At 43.4% G+C, this 23801-nt stretch overlaps 1 protein-coding gene across 8 annotated transcripts in view; it reads right to left on the bottom strand.

The window, feature by feature from the left end:
- CUX1 (cut like homeobox 1) overlaps positions 1–23801 on the bottom strand; it is a 270416-nt gene that overhangs the window by 37106 nt on the left and 209509 nt on the right. For 7 of the 8 annotated variants that reach the window (XM_048324798.1, XM_048324799.1, XM_048324797.1 and 4 more), the window contains 2 exons: positions 8408–8710; positions 3926–4114 (listed from right to left, as the gene is read on the bottom strand). The exons of the other annotated variant lie outside the window; for it this stretch is intronic. In XM_048324798.1, coding sequence (XP_048180755.1) covers positions 3926–4114; positions 8408–8710 — 492 coding nt within the window. The remainder of the gene's footprint in view (positions 1–3925; positions 4115–8407; positions 8711–23801) is intronic. 8 annotated transcript variants of the gene reach the window in all.

Consider the following 23801-nt stretch of genomic DNA (forward strand, 5'->3'; position numbering starts at 1 on the left):
ATGGAGAGGTGGGATTTACTGCACCTGGCAGTATCATGCACAAGCACTGCTAATGAGAGGGCTGAAAACAGCAAATATAGATGAATCTTGTCAATAAAATATTTAATGGCCTGTTAAATACCTTCTAGATATTTAAGAGTTTATGTATTCAAGAGCTGCAATTTGATAACCTCGGCTATTAAGTTCCAGATTACACACCAGCCTGACATCAATCCAGGAGGCATTAAATCTCCAGGAGCCAGGAGCTCTGGCTGGTGCCAGGGACCAATGTGGGGCCATTCACACTGGTCAGCAACCAAGTTCTTCAAAAATTCAATTTTTCTGTCCCCACAGCTCTGCCTTCAGGCTGAGGCTGCACAAAGAATAAAAATTCAGTGCAATCAAATAAACTGCAGTGTTCAAAGCCCAGCCAACGTCTCCTGGCAGGACTCCCTCCATGACTGGCCAGGTTTTCTGGCTCCAGTGGGTTCCAGCACCCTGCCCTCTCCATGGTGCCTCCCGTGGGACCTTTGGCACTGTGGCTTTACTATCATGGAAGTGAATTCTGAACACACTCTGTAACCTTTGGGGGTATCTGCATGGCCCACATTTTGTTTTTCCTGAACATGACAGATTACCTGTGGATTGCCTACTGTGTAAGATCACTGATATGGAACACAACGTGAGCTGCTTGTGATCCATCACTCTGATGTGATACAGTCCTGCACACGTTTGAAATAACCATAAAAAACAAAGGGTTTTTTTAAAAATAATTTTCCTTTAAAAATCCACCTATTTAAGTTGTTCCAACCAGAGGTAAAACTGCAAAAAATCTGCATTATTTCAAGGTGACCCATTGGCCTTATTTTTGTAGCCTTCAAGGAACTGTTACAACCTTCAACCATGGAATTAATCATTCCAGAAAGATAATCTCATATTTCTGTAACGTCTTTAATCTCAAAACTCCTTCCTGGGTGTTATTTCCAACTTGCATTGACATGCAAACTACAGACAAGGCTGCCTTGTTTCCTTGTACAGCAGAACCAAGAGGCTGGAGGACAACATCCATCACCTCAGCAATGGGCAGCAGCTTCAAGGAGGCCAAGAGACAAAACAGAACCTGGCATGAAAGATGTGAAAGGTGCTCAGACCACCTCTAACTGGAGTTTCTGGAATTTGGTCAGATGATTGAGTCAGCATGAGACACCCAGGGATGATCAGGATGGGCCAGATCTCCCTTTGCTCTCCAAAGGATGGGATTTCTGGCAGGGCAGAGCTCCTGTCTTCAACAGCAAAGGACAGCCCGGAGCTGTGAGAGCTTGGGAAAAATGTCATTCCTTCCTCTGTGCCTGTAACCTCACACTGGGATCACAAAAGGTGCACTGGCTGAGCTGGGTTGCTCTCATGTGAATGGAACAAATTATATAAAAGCATATATTTCATTAAAATACAAATAAAGAGGAGGATGTCCCACTGTTCCGTCAGAGCAATTGTTTTCTGGAGGATAATCTATTATCAGGATGAATTTCCACTGGGCCAAAGGCAGAACTAGGACTCAGACTTCAGGCTTTAATGCTGGTCTCTGGAAACTTAGATGACATTTTAAAAAGCTTTTTCCATTTTAATTTTTATTTTTAAACATATGTGCTGCGTGTAGACAACATAAGGAGATCATTCAGCACATTTGCAGTGACAGCAAGGCTCAAACTGGAATCCAAGTTGCAAACACACTTTATTTTTGGAGAAGTTTGATTTTTGTCTGTGACCAGTCTCCACTTCTCAGGAGACATATGAAGAAAAAGGAAACTCAGATGTACTCTGGGCAAAGGTCTGGATCTGGGTCTGAGACTGACTGAGTTACACCTTTCCCCCCCAGCATCTGCGTGTCCCTCTGGGAAGACTCCCCAGCATGTGCCCAGCTACAGATGCCACAGACAGCATTGCACAGCTGCCCACTGAGATAAAAGAGAGCCCCTTTTAATATAATTTTTATCTTATGTGGTATTGAACAAGATTATTAAAAAGTGAAATAATGGGGAAATAAAGGGAATTCAATTTTCTCCTGACAGCAGTGCTGTTCTGTGAGGAGTGTGATGCTCCAGCAGCCCAACACCCTGGAAGTTATGAGAGGAATGAACCCTTCCAAGGCAGGAAAGGTGTGCAGAATGTCTCAGCCCAGTGAGCATGAACCCCCAGCTCCCTCCAAAGAGGTTGGTTAATGTACACTTCAAATTTTCAGAACCTCTTAAAATGGACACTTATAGCACAAACTTCACACCGACAGAACAGAAAAAAAAGGAGATATGCAGCTCACCTTTATCATAATTATTAATTTACTCCCTTAATAAAATGTGGCAGAAAAATAATTGATAATAATGTTTCACTGGAAGCAGACCCAGTCACATTGTTCTTTAACTGACATTAGCTGAAGGGAAAGTTAAATTCTTAATGTGGCTCTGGAGCAATTTAAAAGGTTAAATCACAGGATCCTTACCTGCATGAAAGGATTCTGCAGAAAATACAGGGTTGAATTCACTTTAGACTGCTCTGCTCTGAGGACAGCACTTGCACAGTTCAGGAGCTCAGTGCAGAGTCTCAATGATTTATGGCCTTATCTCTATTCAGGTGCCATCTACAGACCATATGTATCGCTCACTAGTTGATAACAATCCAGTTTAGAAAATAGTTTAGAAAGGATATTGTCAGTACTACTTTTAAATTATTTTTATTTTATTTTCCTGCATTATGGGCAATATTCTCTGTGAGGCTATAAAAATCCAGCTAGTTGACAATTTTATTTCTGCCATGTTTCTAATACAGCAAAACCCCTCACGATTCCCTTCGGTTTACAGTTGTAAGAGGGAAACCCAAGTGGATTTTACTCCCCATGGAAGATCATACACAAGTTGTGCTAAGATATTACACTGCTTTATATCATACTGGTTACTGTGACAAGGGTTTGAATTTCTTCTTAAAAGCCTGCAAGACTATAATTTTCCCAGAAGCTCCCTCACTGCAATTTTAAATATAATCACCAAGTTCTTGATCAAATGTGTAAATGCTTTCAGAACATCAGTCAACAGCAGAGCTTTCAGTGTACACGATTAATGATGTCTGTGCTAATATCATTAAGGGGTAGCTCCAGAGATGTATATATCATTAATTAGTTAACTGCTGATAATGGCAGCCCACGAGTCTCTTGTAAAATCACACGAACATACTAAAAAAAGGGCTCTGAATAACCACGGGGTTTTAGTGATGAATTTAAAATGGAGAGATTTGGATAAATTTGCAGGATGTACTCCCTACTAAGATACCCAATAACAACTCAGATCACTCACAGGTCCATCCCCGTGACTCTGTTTTATGTGAGCATAACACACAAATTTTATGGTATTAACACAATCACCTTCCCCCTCCCTATAAAGGCTACAAATGTCATTATTCTCCAATACCCTTTTATAAAGGCTGCATTTTTCTCTCCTCCCAGCAACCATCAGTGCAGGACTGGCAAGGAGCTCTCCCAGGAATCAATGCACAGTTCTTCCAGCCCAACATCTGTGACCAGCTGCAGCACTATTAACTAATAACCCAAAGCCAGCTCCCAAACTCACATTTTTCATTTGGTAAGGCAAGTTATCAGTGATACACCAGGGCCTCAGCAATTAATCTATAGGAGAAAACAGCAATGACTCCCCAGCAGCTGGTGAATATTTAGGGTTTGGGTTTGGCTTTTTGTTGTGTGTTTGTTTTCTTTTTATTTTGAGATGTATCTGCTCGAGCAAGCATCGAATAAAAGCTCCAAAAAAGCTGTCATGAAGTCCTTTTGCATAACCCTCATACCACTGGATCAATGCTGCCTCTCCACTATTTATGGAGGGTTATAAAAGCCAGGCTGATGTTGGGAAGAGCGGAAGGCGTGAGTCAGCACTCTGCTACCGGTTACCTTTTTTCTCCATGCGCTTCATATCCATCAGCTTCTCCACGTTGTTGGGATCGTTGAGCCACAGCTGCATGCGGACAAAGGGTTCCCTTCCCTTCAGACTCAGCTTGTGCCAGGGCTTGGGGCGAGCCAGCAGGTCTGAGACAGAGCCTTGTGTCAGCCCTAGGATTGTCTCCCCGAACAAACGCTGACCTAATGCGAAATTGAGAACCGCATGAATTCGCTCAGCCGAGACGCTCACGGAAAAGAACACGAGATCATTCCTCAATTATTCTTACTTCAGAACTGCTTCAAAACCCAGAAGAAACATTAAGGAGAATAAATGTTCTGCCCCCCACTAGAAAGGTAAATATTGAGCTTTAGTTTAATCCTCAGGATCTGCCTGGGATAAAGAGGGGAGCTCGACACGTTTGGGGAGCGGGACCTTACAGTGAAACAGTGTGCGGAAAATAAAATTAGGAGAGGAAAAATAAACTGAACTTCTCTCTAAGCAGGCAACTAGGGAGAGCAGGGAGGCTACTTAGCTCTTATGCAGGAGGGCAGTACCACAGCTTTGCTCCAACAGGGCAATCCAAACATTCCAGCAATCAGTGAACCAAGAGCAATGCAACCTCCCCCTTCAGCACTGGCCATACAAATGCCCTGATAGAAACATGTATGGAATTTCTGGGCTATCTGTGGAAATCTAACTGTGTCTTACCCGCTAGAAATAATCAGAATTTGTAATACAACTTCTTTTTTTTTTTACAATCTCTACACTATAGCTAGTTAAAAATACTTAATTTTAGCTCTCTTACAAAATGCTGTCATCTGGCAGGGTAAAATCTGCAAATGCTTTACGGTGCACAGTGTTCACGTGTGCTGACAATGATTTTATATGGGAAAGGTCTAACGTATCAAGGACTGGGGAAAATGCCTGTGCAGCTCAAACCCAACCACACAGCTGTTTTCTAACCCTCTTCACTTCAGTGTTTTTCCTCAGCTGAACTGCCTTGATACCAGCTTCTGGTACAGGAGAGAGCCTGGAGTCATCTGAGTCATCAGGATTTAAGATACAAGTGCTGCTATCATGGGATTTCAAGGGAACCCAAAAGATCTTTCTGTAACCCCCAAATTTAGGCCTCAGGGTCTTGTGTCTGATCTGCAGCTTTTGAGTGTCCTCACTAACACACAAAACATTCTCCCTTCACGTCTCAGCACTCGTAGCCAGTGCTAACCAACGGATCCCTAAGGGACAGTGGGGGTGAGTGGGGGCTTCTGACCCCACAGCTCTGCAGGACAAGCCCACACCTGCAAAAGCACCACTAGCTCTTGCCTTCAAAGCCTTCCCTGATCCTGACACAAACAGCTCACGGAAAATATCTGCTCTATAGACCCACCCCCTGCGCTTAACTCCCCTCCTCCTTCTCTTTAAAAACATCCCAAGGCTTTTGCCCTGGTGAGTTTTCTTTTGCCTGTATGGGGAGGAGGAAATGTGGGACCAGTCAGAAGCTGCAGAACATCCCACTCAGAGGTATGGGGCAGGTGAGTCTGCAAAGCTTTCAGAGGAAGCAGCTGAGATAATGAGAGGCAGAGAGGGGAAAGGCGGACAGGGCTTGACACTCTGCTAATAAGCTCTGAAACTAACCCTGGAAACAGTTCTTACAGACTCAACAGAAACCTACATTCAGAATTCACTTAAGTTCCTGAGTAATAAGTGATTTTCTACTACCCTCAATATCAGGAAAATCCGACAAAAAAGGTAATTCAGGGGCAATTTTATCTTTATGTCTTCATCACATGTATTGCTGGGGTAACCTGCTCCCTGTTTGTATTTAAAAACGTTAGCAAGGCCTCATCCATTTCCCTGTAAACCTGCCAGCTACTAGCAAGATAACACAGCTACTTTAACAATCTCTTATTGTGATGCCACATGAACAGGAATATGGGCACAGATTTGCGTAAGGATTGGGAATGAGCAGTGCTGGCAGTGCTGCTGAAGGAAATGAACCTCAAACTACAGCCTAAAAATTAAAAATGCAAACATGGAAGGAGGTAACATCATGTTCTCTAGGTGTTAAGAACAAAGCTAAAGATGTTTGTGTTGTTTATTTTATGTCAGGATATGGCAGGGCAGGATAAAACACCTGAAAGACTCCCAAGCTAAGGGGGAAGGTGTCAGAAATCATCCTTGGGAGGTAGCAGGTGTATCACGCTCCATCTCCATCAGAGCACTGTCAATAACGGGAATATTTTCAAGCACAAGTTTCCTAAACCTTCTCCCCATCCTTCAGGCTCGTTCCCACTGATGTAGATCCTAATGGACAAAACTGTGTTGGTTTCATGGATAGTCCTGACCCTTCCTACAAGATTCCCAATATCCCCTACCCTTAAACAGCTGAGTGCACCTGCTTCCCTCTGTGAGTTCCATGTAGCCCAGCAGGGAATCACTGAGGTTACTCAGACATTTGGGGCTCAGAACATCAGCAGCATCTCAATGTGAACACTGCCAACATCATCTGCTGAAGCCACAGAACCATCAGAGAATGGCTGGCGTTGGAAGGGACCTTAAGGATCACCCAGTTCCAACCCCTAGTGAAAGGAACACCTTCCACTATCCCAGGTTGCTCCAAGCCCCATCCAACCTGGCCTTGGACACTTCCAGGGATGGGGCAGCCACAGCTTCTCTGGGCACCCTGTGCTGGGACCTCCCCATGCTCACGGGGAAGAATTCCTTCCTAATATCCCATCTGAACCTACTCTGTTCCACTTTGAAGCCATTCCCCCAACTGGTGATGGGAGGAGAGACCCGCCCAGCTCAGTCTGAACTGTTTTGTACAATCGTGGTCTTTACTGGCTGGTGACACTGGGACACCTCAGCCACCACCAGTTGCCTAGGACAGGTTCACAAGGCCCAGTGGCCTAAACCAGAGAAACCTGTGCACCAGAAAACCTGGTGCACTAGCACACTGAGGGCACAAAAGGAGACATTGAAACTGGTTCCACACCTAATGCAGAGTTTGGGGCACATTTCCTGGCTCTTCTGCTGCTTTTTAGGCTTGTCAGCCACACTGTAGGAAAACAAAAATCATGGGAAATAAAAAAGACTAAGTAAAAATGGCATCAAAGCAAATGTAAACAAAAATACTTTTTTTTTCAAACCTCTCTGGAACACCAGAGCAGGTACAGCACTCAATAGCATTTTGCCCAAAAACCAGGGGCTTGGACCTGCAAACCCTTACCATGATTTGGGGCTTTATCTCTACGTTATCTCCACTGAACAAGCAACCACCATCTGCCCAAGCCAAATGCACAGGCACGGAATTCTGCTGGGCTCAGTGGAACACAGCCTCATTCAGGGTATGGCAATGATCAGGGCCATTTCCCTTTCCCCCCCCAGATTATGTTAAATGAGAACTTGGGACCTCCCCCATCCCAGTATTTTTCCCCCTTAAAAAAAATTTTAAGACAGTAACACATTATTCTGTGTCTAGATGCAAAAAGGCTTCCTCACATTCGAAAATAGAGGAGTTTTTACTTTTACAGTCATCATGTTCAGATGATATAGATAAAATTCTTCTCACATAAGTAACACCACCCGTCTAAATCTAAACTTTTGGTCCTATTTATAGTGAAGGAAGAGAAACTGGTACTTCTGGAGAGCACCAGACATTCCTCTGAACACCTCATGCAGGTGGGATGAGTCCCTTGCTAAGACCCAGGAGCAGGAGCAGGTAACACTGGGACAGCCTTACTGCCCTCCTGCCAGAGACCTCAAAGGATCCCATAAACATTTCCCAAAGCCTTGTGAGGGAAGCAAGACATGAAGAACCAGTGATTTAGAGGCATAGTGACAGTATTAGTGTGGATTTCCCATATTCACATCAGGTTATTCCCTGTGACTATTCCAAATAACAGTCACGACACTGAATTCAACAGCCAAAAACCCATCTGTAGGCAAGAGCAGCCTCAGCTTTGCACATCTCTGAGCAGAATAACTGAGTGGTCCTGGACACTTATCTCAGGCTCATCTAAACCTCACCTGGGTCTGGATTTCCCCTCCCAGCTCTGCAGGGACACTGCACTCCTGTTTGTGGTGCACCTCCCTCCTCAACCATTCTGGGCTCCTCTAGTCCACCCAAAATGGGCCTGGAATCTCTAAGTGTGGGGGAAACAGTCTTTCCCAAGGGGAGATCTCACTGGCTCTGAGGTTCTGGGGGTCCTGACAGCCTGCTGGACTCTGTTTTGGGAGGTAGGAGCAGTACCTGGCTGCTGAGCCAGGAGCAGAGCTTAGGAAGAGCAAAGCTGTGATGACATTTGAAGTAGAGCGTGACAATCTGAAAGGAGTTTTCTACCAGTTTAAAAGGATTAGGTATCTTTTTAGCAAATTAAAGCTTAGGCCAGAGTCAAACCCAAGTATTCTCATACACATCTACTGCAGCTAACAATAAAAGCATGAACACTTACACATGATTTTGGTCAAGAAATAAGAATGAAGTGAATTACCAAGATTGTTGTCTGTGAGCACTTCCTTGACCCTCTTGGTGATGCCATAGGTGTCCAGCTCAGGGGACATGGCCACCAGTTCTTGGATGCTGAGTGCTGAGTGGCCCGAGAGCGGCAGAGGGGTCGTGGATTGGGATTCAGATGCAGGCGGCTCGCTGGATTCCTGGGATTTGCCATCCTTACTCGTCTCTATGGCGGGACAGGGCTGTTGCACCAACTCAGTCAGGCTTTTCACTGATTCACTGGAACTCATGGGAGATTCAGGAGCAGGACTGCAACTGGCAGAAGTCTTTGGAGTACTTTCTGCAATTAAAAAGAGAGAAAAAAGTCCCCACTTTAGCATAATTGTAATGTTTTGATTGCAGGATATTTAACTTTCCTCCTCATTTATATTCTACCTACTTAGAGAAATGCCTAAGTATGCAAAATGCTACTCGCTATGGCTTGGGTACTAAAAAGCCTCTTTTTAAAAACAAGAATTATTTTCTAATTTTATCTTGAGTCATCTCTGATTTCTTATTAAGACAAGATGTACAAATACAAATAAAAATCAGGAAAAACTGAAGTGCAATAGTCTGTAAGTTTGCACGCAATTTCCTTGGTCAGGAAATCTCAGTTTTGCTTGCCACAACATTTTTATATAAGGATAGTTTTAAAGCTACCATTCTAGACTGGTTTAAACTTCCTTCTGTGACTTGTAAGAAACTCACTCAGCCACTATTTTGTAGTGTCAATGAGGGATTTTCTACAACTGATACAACTCTCTATCTTGAGAGTGTTATTGATTTCATTTTGTTTCTTATCACACCCATCACATTTTTGCAATTCTCTTTGTCCAGAAATAACAAGATTAAAATACAGTTTGTAATTATGTTGTATTAATTAAAGTGTTGGAGAATCCCACATAAAGATAGTGAGTGGATCAGGAGACACCCAAATCTGTTATTGTGACACTTGGTTTAAAAGAAAGCTTTCCCAATCTGTTAATTTGCCAACAACAATAGGTTCTGAACAAAATGTTGTTTTCCCCCAATAAATTTATCTCTCACAGAACGTACTGACTGAGCTTATTCAGAGATTCCAGACATCTGAGGGTACACTCTGAACCTTTTTTAAAGCAACAACACATAGGCAATGTGGTTTACAAGAAGAATTCAGGAGATAAGGAGCACAGGCGATTTCTCCATCCACAGTTTTTCCCATTTCTGTGGGGCTGCCTCCTCCTCCTTGCTGCCTCCCATCCCTTACTTGCAGGGTTACTGACATGGATTCCAGCCTCATACATCCGTGGGTTTGGCTCCAGCTCTCTGGAGGAAGCTGACAGAGCTCTCAGCTGCACAAGGAGGAGGCCAGACCCCATCCAAACCCAGTCCCTCCAACACTGCCGTGTTTTCTGAGCCCTGCAGTGCCACCACAGAGGGTTCTCAGGTCCCATCAGGAAATGGCTACCAGCAAACCTCACTGGCTTTTGAGTTTGTTATCCAGAATATTGTCAAATCATTCCAGATCATGCAGCCTGTGTAGCATGGAAACATATCCCAAATGTTAAAGGAAAATACTACCACAGGAAAAGTCGGGCCCAAATGGAGCAGAGTGCAGAGGGTAACAGTGTTGTTCAAGGTACTGGGAGCTTTCCCATGCTGCACTCAAGAGCTTCCCTGACACGCTCACATGAAGTTGCTCTCTCAAACCTAAAAATCTGACTTTTTCCTTAGTGCTTTATGAGAGATGCAAAAGAGGCAGACATAAAGGAAAGTGAGGTGCATGTAAATCTTTAAGGTAAAGGGGATCCTACAAATCCTATTTCTTTTCTCTGCTCACCCTGGGTCATCATACAACTGAACAGAAACCCCAGGAAATGTTATTTCTGTATCAGGAGCAGCAAAGGAACCGTACTGTAAATTTGCCCTGATTCACCCATGCGAGGGACCAATTTGGCAGATCATCCATCTTGTTCACTGTACACTGTCAGGGATGGCATGAATTCCCTACATGATAAACAGATTTCTTCTCAGGTCTGTGTCCTTTAACCCACAGCAAGGTCAAAATTATGGCTGCCTAGCTAATAAACTGCACGGCACTCGTTCAACTTCCCTCTAATTTTGTCCCTTGTGCCAGCTTATACAAATCTTACTGAATAACTAGAGCAGCTGCAAATCTCCTATACAATTCCTCATCCGTGCACAGCGAGCCAGATGCACACACGGAGCACGGGGGCAAAAAAAAAGACAAAATAAAAAAAAAAAGCAATCCCAAAAAAACCCCAAGCCCAACCACACAGGACTGAACAAAAGCATTTTCTCCTTCTCCCTCTCCTTTCCCTGCTCAGCCTAATTATGAACACAACAAAGGTAATCTGTGTTATCATTTATCACTGAGATGCTCTCTGTTGCTCACATATTAGCTTATTTATTTTTTATATCACTTACCAAGAGCTTACTTGAATTTCATTTTTAAGACCAATCTGGTGCTCATTTACTCCAAAAGGTGGGATTATCTGAATCTAATTTTGGAAGGCAGTACAGATGACAAACTGCTTTTTTTCCCCCACCAAAAGGCAAGTGTACAGTGATTTCAGGCAAGGCATTATGTACACATACTACAAATAACTCAAAATATGTTCCCCATTCATTTTTAGCATTTTTCCCTTCTGGAAAAACATTTTCAAGATCACATAAATATTTGAGGAAAAGATCCATTATTTGGGAAAGTAAATTCAGTAATCAAATAATGCAAACATTTCCCGTTAATCTACTTAAAAAATTAAATAGACATTTACAGTACAAGTGACTGCTGACAGAACAAAGGGAAAATTGACTGTATTCACTATTCCAGATTTAACTGTCAATCCACAGCCATTTCACATGCTTTATGAAATAATTTGTCTGTATTCATTTCTCTCAAGTTCCTCACAAGACAAAGCCACAAATTCAGGATATCTGAAAAATAGACATTAAGATTTCCAAAGCAGCAATTGAACATTTCCAATGGAAACAATACATTGAAAGCTTATTTCTTTAAAACCTGCTCTGCTTTTTTAACCCCAGACCACTCTGAAGAATAACACTAACTTAAGAGCAATCCAATTTCTTAAAAGTGATATTCACTGGATGTTTTCACATTTGTGTTTAAGGAGAGGAAGGGGCCATTTTGTCAATATAAAACTGCATTACAGAACAACCTGCAAACTCCATGGCCACCATTTATTGATGAAATTACTTCAGTAAATTCCAGGTAAACTTTGCTATACCAAAGGGGTTTGCTTTCCAACAGCCTGCATCCAATTTAAGATGTGAAGCAAAAGTTCCAAAGCTCCAAAAATAAGGTGCTGGAAGAGCTGAAGAGATCAAGAGCATCACCAGTGACTAGGTCATTTCAGAACCTGGGAAATTTTTAAGTCTCAGGTAGCCACAGACATCAGTGGTGCCCTGAGTTTTACAGAGGCTGGGGGAAACAGGGTGTCCTCAAAATGACTTTAGGGGAAGATGGTGACCATTAGACCCTGCAGGTGATGAAGACACAGCTTAACATGACAGTTTTAAATGATAAAACCCCCATGTAACTTCTGCACAATCACAGGTTGGTGCTGACAAATGCCATTAAAGATGCAAAGACAGCAAAAATGCACTTAAGTCATCCAAACTTTTGAAGATGTAAGTAAAACTGAGTCATGAAAGGGCAAAGGTTCTACCAGCACTTTTTACATTAGTAATTCAAAACACAGCCTGGGCTATAGTGAAGTTAAGCCCTTCCAAGCAATTCTAAAAAGCACATTCAAATATGCAGCAGGGAAAATAATCATCAAAAATGCAAATCAAGTACTAGAAGTGATGTCTGCAGAAAGGGGCCAGCAAGCTGAAATGTTTGGCAAGTGGAATTGGCCCCCATTAATGGCCAGGACATGAAGAGAATGAAACAGCAACACTGGCTATTCCACAGCTGGTAGCACAGCTGAGAGAGAGCGATGGCCCTGCACTGAAGGGGAGCTTCCAGGCTTTGGAGGCAAATGTGGCTCCATAAAGACAAATACACCTGATCCAGTCTGCCAGCACAGACATCCCTGCCTGGAACATATTGCTCCTGGCACAGTACATGGGACTTAAGTGAGGAAATTCTTCCCTTCTGTTTTTTCCTACAATACTAGAGAGGGATGCACAATCTAAAATGAAGATGTACAAATGAGTGGAAAAAAGTCAACATTACACAAATATCTCCTGTTTTCTTTTAAAATACCATTTTCTCAGTATAAAATTGCTGCTTGAATGACCATCTTACCGCAACAAGCCCCCAAACCATCCTCACAGCCTGCCCTTTCCCCTCCTACCCCTTAGTAGCTACCTGGTAAGAAACTAAACTAACTTTGCAAACAATTCAGCAAATAGGTCTGGGGTCTGAGTACTTTACAAACCTGGCTGAGAACCATAACAAACTAACCCTGTCTTAATTACACCAATACACAAAATCTTTTGTGGTCTTGCATTCCTTGGCACATTCATTGGATGAATCCAAATGCTGCTCTGGTCCCATCCATCTCCTACACCTTTCCCATAGCATCTGCCATGACAGTGTTTCAGAAAATGTGAGAAAGTCTGAAAACAGAGTTCTGGTCTCAGTTCATTGATTACAGGGGTTTTCCTGAACTCCAGATTTTCTTATTCTTCTCCAAGATTTCCCACCCCACACTGGGGTCAAGTCCCCAGGACTGGATCCTGGGACCTCAGTTGCTTGACCATCCCACTGATAGCCTGCAAATCACCTGAAAACGTTTCCCCTAACACAGTCCAGCCTGACACGTCCTTCTGCAAGGTCTGCTCAGGTTCTGCCATGGTAATGTGGCAGAATCCCTGCAGTGTGTAAGGAATCACAGGCTGTGCAGGGCTCCTCTCCTGCAGCTCTCCTGAACATCACCAGGTCTGCAGGAACCCAGCAGTCAGGGACATTCAGAACTGCAGGGCACTGCTCAAGAAGGACCACTCCTGTGATGTCCAGGAACTCTTCTGAAGGCCACAGGAAGGTATCCAACAGGCCCCTCCATGCTGGAGCACAGCTCAGATCCACAGCACTCTTCACCTGGAGGCTCCTTCTGAAGCTCAGGACATCTCGGATGCAAAGAGCTGCAGGTGCCACCTGCTCAAAGCTCCCCAGAAAATCTGAGACATCTACAGAACCTGACATCAGTGCCAGATGTATCCCCTCCAAGGAGGCATTCAGATGACGGAGCAGTGTTGAGACACGGATCCGGTTTCACCAGTCCCAGAGGCACCACGTCTGCCAGCACGGACACATTCCTCCACTGCAGCTTCTTGTATGCATTTTGAGAGCTGCAGGTTTGCTGCTTTTGCTCAGACCCTGCCTCACCTCCGACAGCAAACTGACTTTACAGCCACTTGTAAATCCAAAGTTCAAAGATTTGAACAAGAGCATCTGAATCTGTGAGCATAAACCACAAGCCCAGTCCTTCCAGCCTGTCCTCCCAGCACACCTGTCCATCCACAGACACACCCTGTACTCTTGGAGCTGCTGGGAGAATAACCTGTCCAACCTTCGCTGCTAACACAGGCTTAGCTAATAAACTGCAAAAGGACTCACAGGGAACGAAGCACAGAACATGGCGAAGTTGAGGAAGACCATGCAAAACACAGAAGTTATTCAGAGGCCTCTAAAAGGATTATGAAAAATACTATATTCTAAAGACAGCAGGCAGACAACAGCTGCCTTAAGTTCCAGAGAGAAGTGGATTGGAAAAATGGATCCACTATAATTTTCAGAGACAAATCTCTGTAGTTTATCTGATCCACTATTTAAATTTCAATACACAGTCCTCTATCTGCAGTAATAATAACCTAAATTCCATTTAGTGTTCATTTGAGCAGTCAGGATAAAGTCATTTCTTATTATCTCCCCACTGTGTAAAAAACAGCTTGAAGGTAGGAAGTCAGCAAGCATTTTCACCAAAAAGTAATTATTGTAAGTGACATTTTTACTGCTGGCATGCCATAAGGCGAACTGTGCATTTGGAAGGACAAGTTGCTAAAACAAAATGACAGGGTACTCTGTGACATTCCGACAAGAACCCAAACATGATTTCACTGGCGCTTGCTTTGATGCACCACTTTTTCCACTGTCCAAAGCTCGGGCTGCAGGTTTGTGCCAAACTAGTCAAAGTTGCCTCCTGAGGAACTGGGGGAACGGGCACATCCCACAGGAGCTGGAGCATCCCAGGCTCCGCTCGCTCCCAAATCGGCCCTTTAGTGGGGAAGATGAAAGCAGACGAACGTGGACAGGAGACTTCCCAGCAATCTCTTAAAAGAGCATTTGCTACTTCAGGGCTGCATTTACCTCCTCGTGCAGATGAGCTAATGGACAACAACAGGCCTGGCAGGTCGCCTGAGATCAAAGTGTCTCACACTGGGACTGGATTAGTCTCTGTTTTGCCCGATGATGAGGCTGCCCATTCTATCCAATTTGTAGACCAAAACCTGGTGAATGCTGCCCTGAGAATCAGGGCCTGATCACATACAACTGATCAACATCCCCAGGACAACCCTGGTATTCAGCTTTCCAGGGTGTGAAAATTTCAGGGAGAGATTTCTTCCCTCCAACCTTCTATTTGATTTTACCTTTATCCACGGCTGCCTTTGCAGGGTCTTATCAGAGAACCACAGAATGATTTGGGTTGGAGGGACCTTAAATCTCATCTGGTTCCAACCCCTGCCATGGACAGGGACCCCTTCCACTATCCCAGGTTACTTCAAGCCCTGTCCAACCTGGCCTTGGATACTTCCAGGGATGAGAAGAAATTAGCATTCTAAAGTTCATCTTTTAAAGCACCATAATAGCAACTCTCCTCACTAACAGTGGGTGCAGCACAAGCCTGAACTACGTAATAAAGCTGAGCAGCACTTGTGGGAGAGCACTGCAACACATCCCTCTTCCGACTAATTAAAGAAAATATGCGTGAAAGCGCCTTCTCCAAGGTAGTGCTTTTGGTGGATTTACTCTGAGTGAGTGAACCTTGCCTAGTCACAATTTGCAAATTAATGTGGCTCATGAAAATATGATCCTCCCTACAGTTATAAACTCCCCCAGTTCTATGCAGGGAGTGCACAAAGCTCCCTGCAGTTTGCATCTATAATGATGTCAAATACGTAGGTACGTGCAGTTAGAGTTGTAAGCGCTTGCTGGAGTTACCACCACTCTGACTGTGGAGAATTTGTTTGTTTGTTTGTTTGCTTTATAAATGTTATAACTTTGGGGAAAATGTTATTTTGGGTCTTGGCGCAGAGGGAAATTTTATGTGGATGGGGTGAGGGATCAATGGAAAAACCCCTTTAGGAAAGCATGCAGATGTACGTGTGTCTGCACAGAAAGGGGAGGAACTGGCTTTGGTTAACTCTGGAATTACTGGGGCAATATAAAAATAAAGGTTCCCACTCTGCATATGAGTATATGATAAGTGTCAGGAGCACAGAAAACTGAATAATCAGGATAGACGTTAGAATTACCTAAAAAAACCTGCTTTTGAGTATTGCTGAAGGATTAACGGTATTGCCACAATTTAAATTGTATTTTCAATAATTGTATTAGCTTTGTGCCTCTATTAAAAAAAAATGTGTTTTCAGCTGCTCTGGAAAGCAGAAGGAGCTGGAGAAACCAGATGAAGTTGAGAAAAGAGCACGTAAGACAGGAGCTGGTGATAGGCTCATGAGGAGAGATTTACAGCTGGATGTTTAAAAGTACTTGGAGAAGTTGGGCAACCAATTCTCCCTTCAACACACCCACAGCCACAAACGCCTCCGAGTCTTAGAAATCCCACTGTTGTGCCCAAAGCTACACCAAGACCTATTTTAAGGCGACATAAACTGAAACCATCAGACTTCCACCAAGTTAGAGGAGGACAGGGGAGTACAGATTGCTCCAAAGGATGTCTGGAATCTTGTGCAGGAAAATACAACTGGAGTCAAACAATTCAAGAGAAATTTGTCCTGAGACCTGACTTTGGAGCACACACACCAAGCCCTGACACAACCACACCCCCAGAGAAAGCTCTCACAAGAGAAGAATTAAGGGACATTTTTGCAATGGCCTGGAGAGAAGATGAGGCCTCTGTAACCCTAAGCACTACTTCACAATAAAACACAGGAAAAAAAAAAAGGGGGAAACTTAAGAACAGGTCAGGCCAACAGCCTCAAATCATCCTATGATTCTATGACTCCTGAGCCAAAAGTGGGATCTTGGCATTGAAGAGTAAATGATAATTTTTTGGTTTTACAGATCACCCTTAAACAATTAAAAGACCCTTCCTAAAAATATACTGTATTTTAAATGAGGTGATTAATAGCAGAATCATGGCTGCTTTAAAAGACATTGCTCTAGTCTGCCAGCCTTTAATATTCAGATTTTTCTGTGTTTCCATAATGTAGCTAGAAATCAATATTTAGAAGTAACTGCTGGAAAATATTTTCAATAACCTTATTATTAAACCAGCTTGTGTGCAGAAGCTTTATTAAGGATTTTCTGAATGCTAAAACAAATATGTCATGGAAGCAATCAATCAAGATGCCACAACCCCACAGTGTTATATTTTTAGTATAATCAAGACAAACACGTGCACAATACCTTTTGCAAAACAGAGTGAGAGCCTCTGTGAGGAGGTTCTGCTGCAGTTTATGGTGTCTTTGTTGACTTGCTGACCTTGTGATTTGATGTGTTAAACTAACTTGCTTGAACGTGGCACCAATTTTATGACTGTTTGTTGTCCTCCTGTGTCAGGAGCCTGAGTGTGAAGGTATTTCTACACCCTCCTTTGAGATTTGAACCTCGTGTCTGCTTGGGAGCAGAGGCTGCAGCAGGGTGCATATGTACTCTGTGCACTGCATTTAAAGATACCTCCCCCACTAAACAATGTGGACATTCCCTCGCCATGGGCAATATCCATAAGGGATGGATCCCAGGCTAATGACTTGCCCTCCTTCCTTCCCAACAGAGGAGTCCCATCTCCCACCCTCAGCACAGGGAGCTGTTCTTCATCTTGGAGAAGCAGAGTGACCCTGAGCAGTGGCTGCACTAAAGACCCTCCTTTTTGGAGGAGTGCTGGGGAAAGTGCTGAAACAAAATGACATTTACATTGTACGCAACAATATTATAAAAGCTATTAAGGTACATTATTTTACACATCCTCATAATCTCTCCATACTGCTTTACTTAATTTGTGATAAAATTGTTGAGAAAGGGTACTTAATGTAGGACAGTCAGTAAAAGTAATTTATCATCTTCCCGCTTCGGTGCTCACGTTATCAGCGAACTCATTTTCTGCATTCATCATGCAATCAGCCTATTATTTGCATATTAATCAGGCAGTGGACCATGAAAGAGCCGCATCCCAGCCAAATGCTGCACTATCTCAGGAGGAACACTCAGTAATTATCATACATCAGTGTTATGATGTGGTAATTGATTATAACATCTTTCTGTTGCCCCTGGGGAGTCCCACTGCTAACCCAGCTTCAGGCATTCTGTGCAGATTTTTCTCTGAAAATTAGAGAAACCATTGCTGTCCTTTTATTAATGTTTTTACCTTTACAATAGACAGCTCTCTGAGCATTTCCAAGGTACTTCTCCCTTTTTCTTCTTTTTTTTTTTTTTTTAATGAAACCTTCATTAGGGAAAACACCTGTCTTGGATCAAAAAAAGTAAAAAAAAAACCCAAACCAACCACCCAAATCAGACCCCCCCAGAAAACCCCAGTTGGGCTCGTTCATGTTCGTCCTCTCTCTTTCAAGGTCTGGTGGCTTTTTAGGTGCTGGTGTTGCTTATATAATACCCTTCCCCATCAAACACAACAAAATGCTGCAACTTCAATAGACAGTAATTGCAAAGTTCGCATAAAGGCAGTTAAGTTGCTTTATTTAGGTGCCAAATGAGAGGCTAATTTTGGTCCTCTCGTAAAGGACAAATGAAACATCTGCCAGTTCAAACTTGCACTATTTTTAGGACTCAAGTTCCAGAGAGGTAAACCAGAGAAACAAACACTAACCACAGCTGTGGTTACACCGTGGTGAATCTCACACCTCCTTCGTGTGGGAACCCATCCCAGACCCATCCCAGGATCCCACGGAAAGCAGCGAGAAAAGGGGAGATGGCTCTGGAGATGAGACCAGAAGGGACCATCTCATGCCAGGAAACAGAGAAGGATGCTTTTACAAGGGCATGGAGGGACAGAACAACAGGGGAATGGCTTCCCACTGCCAGAGGGCAGGATTAGATGGGATATTAGGAAGGAATTGTTCCCTGTGAGGGCGGGGCGGCCCTGAGAAGCTGTGGCTGCCCCATCCCTGGAAATGTGCCAGGTCAGGTTGGACGGGGCTTGGAGCAACGTGGGCTAGTGGAAGGTGTCCCTGCCCATGCAGGGGGGTGAAAGGAGATGAGCTTCAAGATTCCTGCCAACCCAAACCGTTCTGTGATTCTGTGATAAGCTGCCATCAGCAGTATCTTTGACAAGTATAAATATCGGACATGTACTATCAGGCCTATTTTACATTTCTTGTTGTAATTGTATTTTCTCTTTTCATTGGCTTTTTAATTGACTATCTTTCTCTTTTCACTCTTATTTAAATTTGATCTCAAAGCCACTTTGCTTTGTTTTCAATGCAAGTTGCATTTCTCATCAGATTGAAAATAATCACTGGATTCTTTCATTTGCTGTTTCTCTGGAAGGTTGTTGGCAAGTTACAAAACCCTCCAACACTCATCAAATGAGGTGAGACAAATTCCTAAGTTTCTCTCACACCCTAATGTAAAGGACAGGCTGGAAAGTAACTTAGAAGACACTAATTTTCTGGTAATATTCTGGTTTTTCTTCTTGGGAATGATTTGCTATCAAGCAATATGTAACTCTATAATCAGAACAGGCTGTTTATTTCCCTGTTTCAGAGCTGCTGGGTGGAGAGGATTTTCATCCCCATTACAAGATGGAAATAACAACCTGCACATTTGGTGCTCACACACCTTTTTCCCAGTATTTTGGGAGGAAAATAGCCCCATTATCTGTTCTTTGAATTGAAAGCAAGGTAATTTTCAGCCAGTGAAGGAGCATTTGGTAATTTGCTGAGCAGCAGTTGGGCTGTCTCCCGGGGAGGGCCGAGGGTACTGTGGCCATCTCCACCCCACCAGTGGCCACGGGGCTGGACCTGCAGCCCCCTCCTTTTCCCACCAGCAGCCAGAACACCAACGTGAGCTTCTGCCAGCTGCCAGAGCCTTCTATCCCCAACAGAAAAATATCTGCTCCCTTTGGAGAAGAGCCTTTCGAAGCTCTTGTGCAGCTGCCAGCCCACGGGGGACAGATCCCGGCCGCCACCCCGGCTCCTGACCCTGCCCGGAGCTGCTCGGCCTCCCCGCGCTGGAGCTCGACAGCCATGGCCTCGCTCGTGTGTCTGTGCTGCTCCAGTTATTTTGGAATTTGGCTTTCCAGTCTATCAGCTCCTTGTTTTCCACCCAGCCCCTCAGTGGTTTGCAGTTGGCAGAGGGGAGGGGGGTGGGCCCCCTCCCAAGGGGAGGCCGCGTGTCTCCGAATGTGCACGCGGAGGGGAAAGAAAATGCTGGTAATTAATGAAATGAAGTAATAAGTAATGAAATGAACAACAGTGGAATTTACAGAGCTTGACTACTCAACGACCATGGTTTCTCTCCCTAACTACACCCCCTTTTTAGCAACTCTCATGCCAGCTGCTACTCTGTGAACTACCTGAGAAGCCTGAGGCAATAATGGTCAGGAAAGTTTCTTTTTTTCACACGGCTTAAAAAATATTTTCATTTATTAATTCTTCTCTTTGAAAATGAAGACTTTAAGTGCCTGGCTCGGTGCTGCTGCAGAGCCACACTTGAACTTCTTGCTTGGGGACCTCACACTAAGGGGGAGTGAGCGTCAAGGACCCACATTCCTAAACTAACCACAGAAATAAAACAAAGCTGCAACTCGACTGGGTAACTTCTCCAAAACGAATTCTAGGAACCCAAAACTGCACTTTGGAGTGAATTAAATTTGCTTTCAGAATCCAGCACAGGTCTCCTCTTTGCTGCATTAACATGAACATTATAATTGAGTCACAAGGAGTATCTACCTAGAAAACTGTTCACTCTCTGATTATGAATTTTACTTTAGCCCTTCTGTACTAGCAAAGCTGTGACCATCGTGAGGATGGAGTTGTTTAATCACTGGGTGGTTCAATGGACAGAGAAGAATACAACTAGGAGAGGAATTTCTCCACAAATACTGACAATTTGCAAGGCATCACTGATGGAAAAGGAGCAGGGCTGTGGAAGGCAGCCTGGGCAGGAAGCAGGAATGCCCAGCTGATGGCCAGGAATCAGAGCCAATGTTATGCTCAGAATCAACTGGAGGCACTGACTTCATGCTGCGTTCCCAGGTCCCAGTGAGGTGCCTTGACAGTGATTCTCCTGGCTTTATTGATACCAGAAAGGCTGCCAGGGAGGTGTTCATGGTCCAAATGTCAGGGAAATGGCACAGAAGATGATCGCACACGTTACAGACAGACTGTAACAGCTGCCCTTATGAGGAGCCAACTGATACCCTATGGTTTGAAATCAAGACAGCCACGGCCAACTGCTCCCGAGCCCAATCCCAAACCACACAGAAAGAATGTGGAAACTTCACCAGAATGTGCCAGGGTGCTCCAGGGATAAGCATGAAGGTAACTCTTTGGCTGACATAGTTGTTCAGCTCTGAACTTTAAAACCACATTTGCACCTAGCACAAAAAGGCCACAACTTTCCCAAGTCCAAGACTCAATAATTGGTCATCAAACACAAAACATCTCTGCAAGGAATTCCTGCAGTCGGCTGTCCGAGCCATGTGATCTCCCTTCTCTTCCATTTCACAGACTGCATTAACCACAAACATTTCATGTCATACATTTTTATTAACCTGGAATGCCAGCAAATGACTGCAAAACCATCTCTCTTGGTTTTTTTGATTCAACAACAAAAACCAGCTCCAATTTGGGAAGGTCTGTCAGCATCACTGCACAGATCACTTTGGTGACGTCACAGTGTAAGGATTCAGCTCTCCCAGGGCTAATCCCAACCGTGCTCTGGAGCACCATTGGACAGCTCTGCCCACCCAAAACAAACCAGAACAATGCAAAAAAAGATGATAAAACATGGGGAAATGGGGGTAAGAGCTTCTCCTTTGCCATCACATGGCTACTGAGCTCTTCCCATAAGTGCATCAGGATGGTATTCCCGAATATGGGCTGCCAGCCTGAAACACGCTCTCTCCCTACTTTGTTTCTCCCAGACCAGCACACATGACAGAATTCTCCTGGTATCAGGAAAAGGGGAAGATCCACCCAGCACACAGTTAACCACCGGCCCCTTCAGCAGCTTCTGTACTGGAAACTGTTACAGGAATCTGTAGTACATAAATAAAAATACAACGGATACCTGGCTTTGCCATCACTCCGTAGTCTCTCTGTTAGTATCATAACTACACTGAACCATACTGAGGTTTTTCTGATTTGCTTTCCCAAGGGATGATAAGAAGTAATCTCCCTGTTGTTACAAACGCTTTATTTTGAAAAGAAAGCTTTTATGCATATTTTGGTTGATCTAAATACAGTAGATCTCGGGTTTTTAAATCACCAGATAATATGCAATTATCTCAAGCTAGATTCTGATTTTGAAACAAGCTCTAATTAGCTCCCCATTTTATGCTGCTATAATCCTTTCTTCAACTCCCATGAGTGTTACTATTGCTAAGCAGCATGAGGTTAGGAATGATGGATGATACCCAGAAAGGAAGACAAACAAAAGGGAAATTCAAAATCCCCTGAGATCACCCGCAGCTGTATCGGCAAATGAAGATTTCCACATTAGGTCATAAGACGACCCTTACAGAAACACACACCGAAAAGGCACGTCTTCCTCCCACTGAGTATTTGCAAGTCTTTAATGTAGAATATAGAGCGTATATGTCCTTCACAGAGGATAAAGACAAAAGTGAATGTAAAAATTCAGCTTTCCTGCGAGCAGCCACGGAATCAACAGCACCAAAAAGGAAACTCTGTCTCAATCTCCTACAGATACGCAGCACAAACCCCCAAAATAAAACCAACTAATAAAAGCTGTGCACAGTACAAGTATTTAGAAAAATTTCCAAGCCTTCTCCTGGCACATGGCAACTGTTCAAACCCACCCCAGCTCCCATCAGCAGTAATGCAACTAAATAAGGGCCAAATTCATCATGAAAAAATGCTGATGCAGTTGGGTGACACTAATTCAACTTTTTTTTCCATGTGATTTGGTCCGTGCTTTTGACACATAAATCATTAAAAAGGCAGATTTACCCAAGGGCATTAGAGCATTTAGGTGGAAAGAAATACACAGAAAAAATGTTAGAAAAGGCACAGCAATACTATTTTTGACCACCTAGGGTACAGACACCATTTTTGTGTAAAACATGTTCCCTGAAAGTTGCACAAAATCACCAAGCCTTGAAGAAAGCTCACGGGCAGAAAATACAGGTATATACCTGGCTGTCATTTTGGTACAGACTGTTTTTTATAAAATTCATAAATACAGCTTCCAAGAAGAAAACCAAGCCTGGCTTCTCTTTGCTATCTCAACATATATATAAATATATAAAATCTATCTATTTATCCATTCATTATATGAAACGCTGATGGGCCCACCTGTCCACACGTGAAAATGGGAAATTACTGGACAAAAGGTGAGATTTTAATGAATGAGGTGTTAATCAAAACCTTGTGATCTAGAAGTGTAACTAACTGGGTCAGAAATCCAGAAAATCTTGCTAGTTTGATAGAACAGAGCCAAACAGTAATGAAAATACTCCCAGCTAATAAAAGTTTGAGTCGTTACTATGCATGTTGACACTCTGTACACTGAAGACCTTCTTGGCAAAGCACTCAGGAGCCACTGAGTGTATTAGTTTAATTTCACTTCTTTCCCTTCATGCATTCAACAAGTTCCAAGCCAATTATATTACATGGAAAAGGCTCCAGACCTTTCCTCGTTTCAAAATTGTTCTGATTAATTTCTGTTTTAAAATTACAAGTATGCAACCCTCTCTGCCTTGATTTTCCTGGGAAATGTCTCAGAAGACCAGAAAATTGGAGCTGTCTCTCTCTTTTTTTTTTTTCTCCCTGCCCTGGAGTGATGGATCTTTCACAAATGCATAATTATTATTACCTTTTCCAAACTGTTTGCTGCATTTTTAATTACAGAACAGCTGCTAATAAAAGGAAATTACCAAACTGCCCTTCCTCATTCAAATAACTTGGATTTTGCTCTTTTGTTCTGCCTGGTGTCACAACCCTCCTTATTCCTTCATACAGAAAAAGGCATCAAGAATAGA

The sequence above is a fragment of the Corvus hawaiiensis genome, chromosome 20 (assembly GCF_020740725.1).
Source record: "Corvus hawaiiensis isolate bCorHaw1 chromosome 20, bCorHaw1.pri.cur, whole genome shotgun sequence".
NCBI classification, from domain to species: domain Eukaryota; kingdom Metazoa; phylum Chordata; class Aves; order Passeriformes; family Corvidae; genus Corvus; species Corvus hawaiiensis.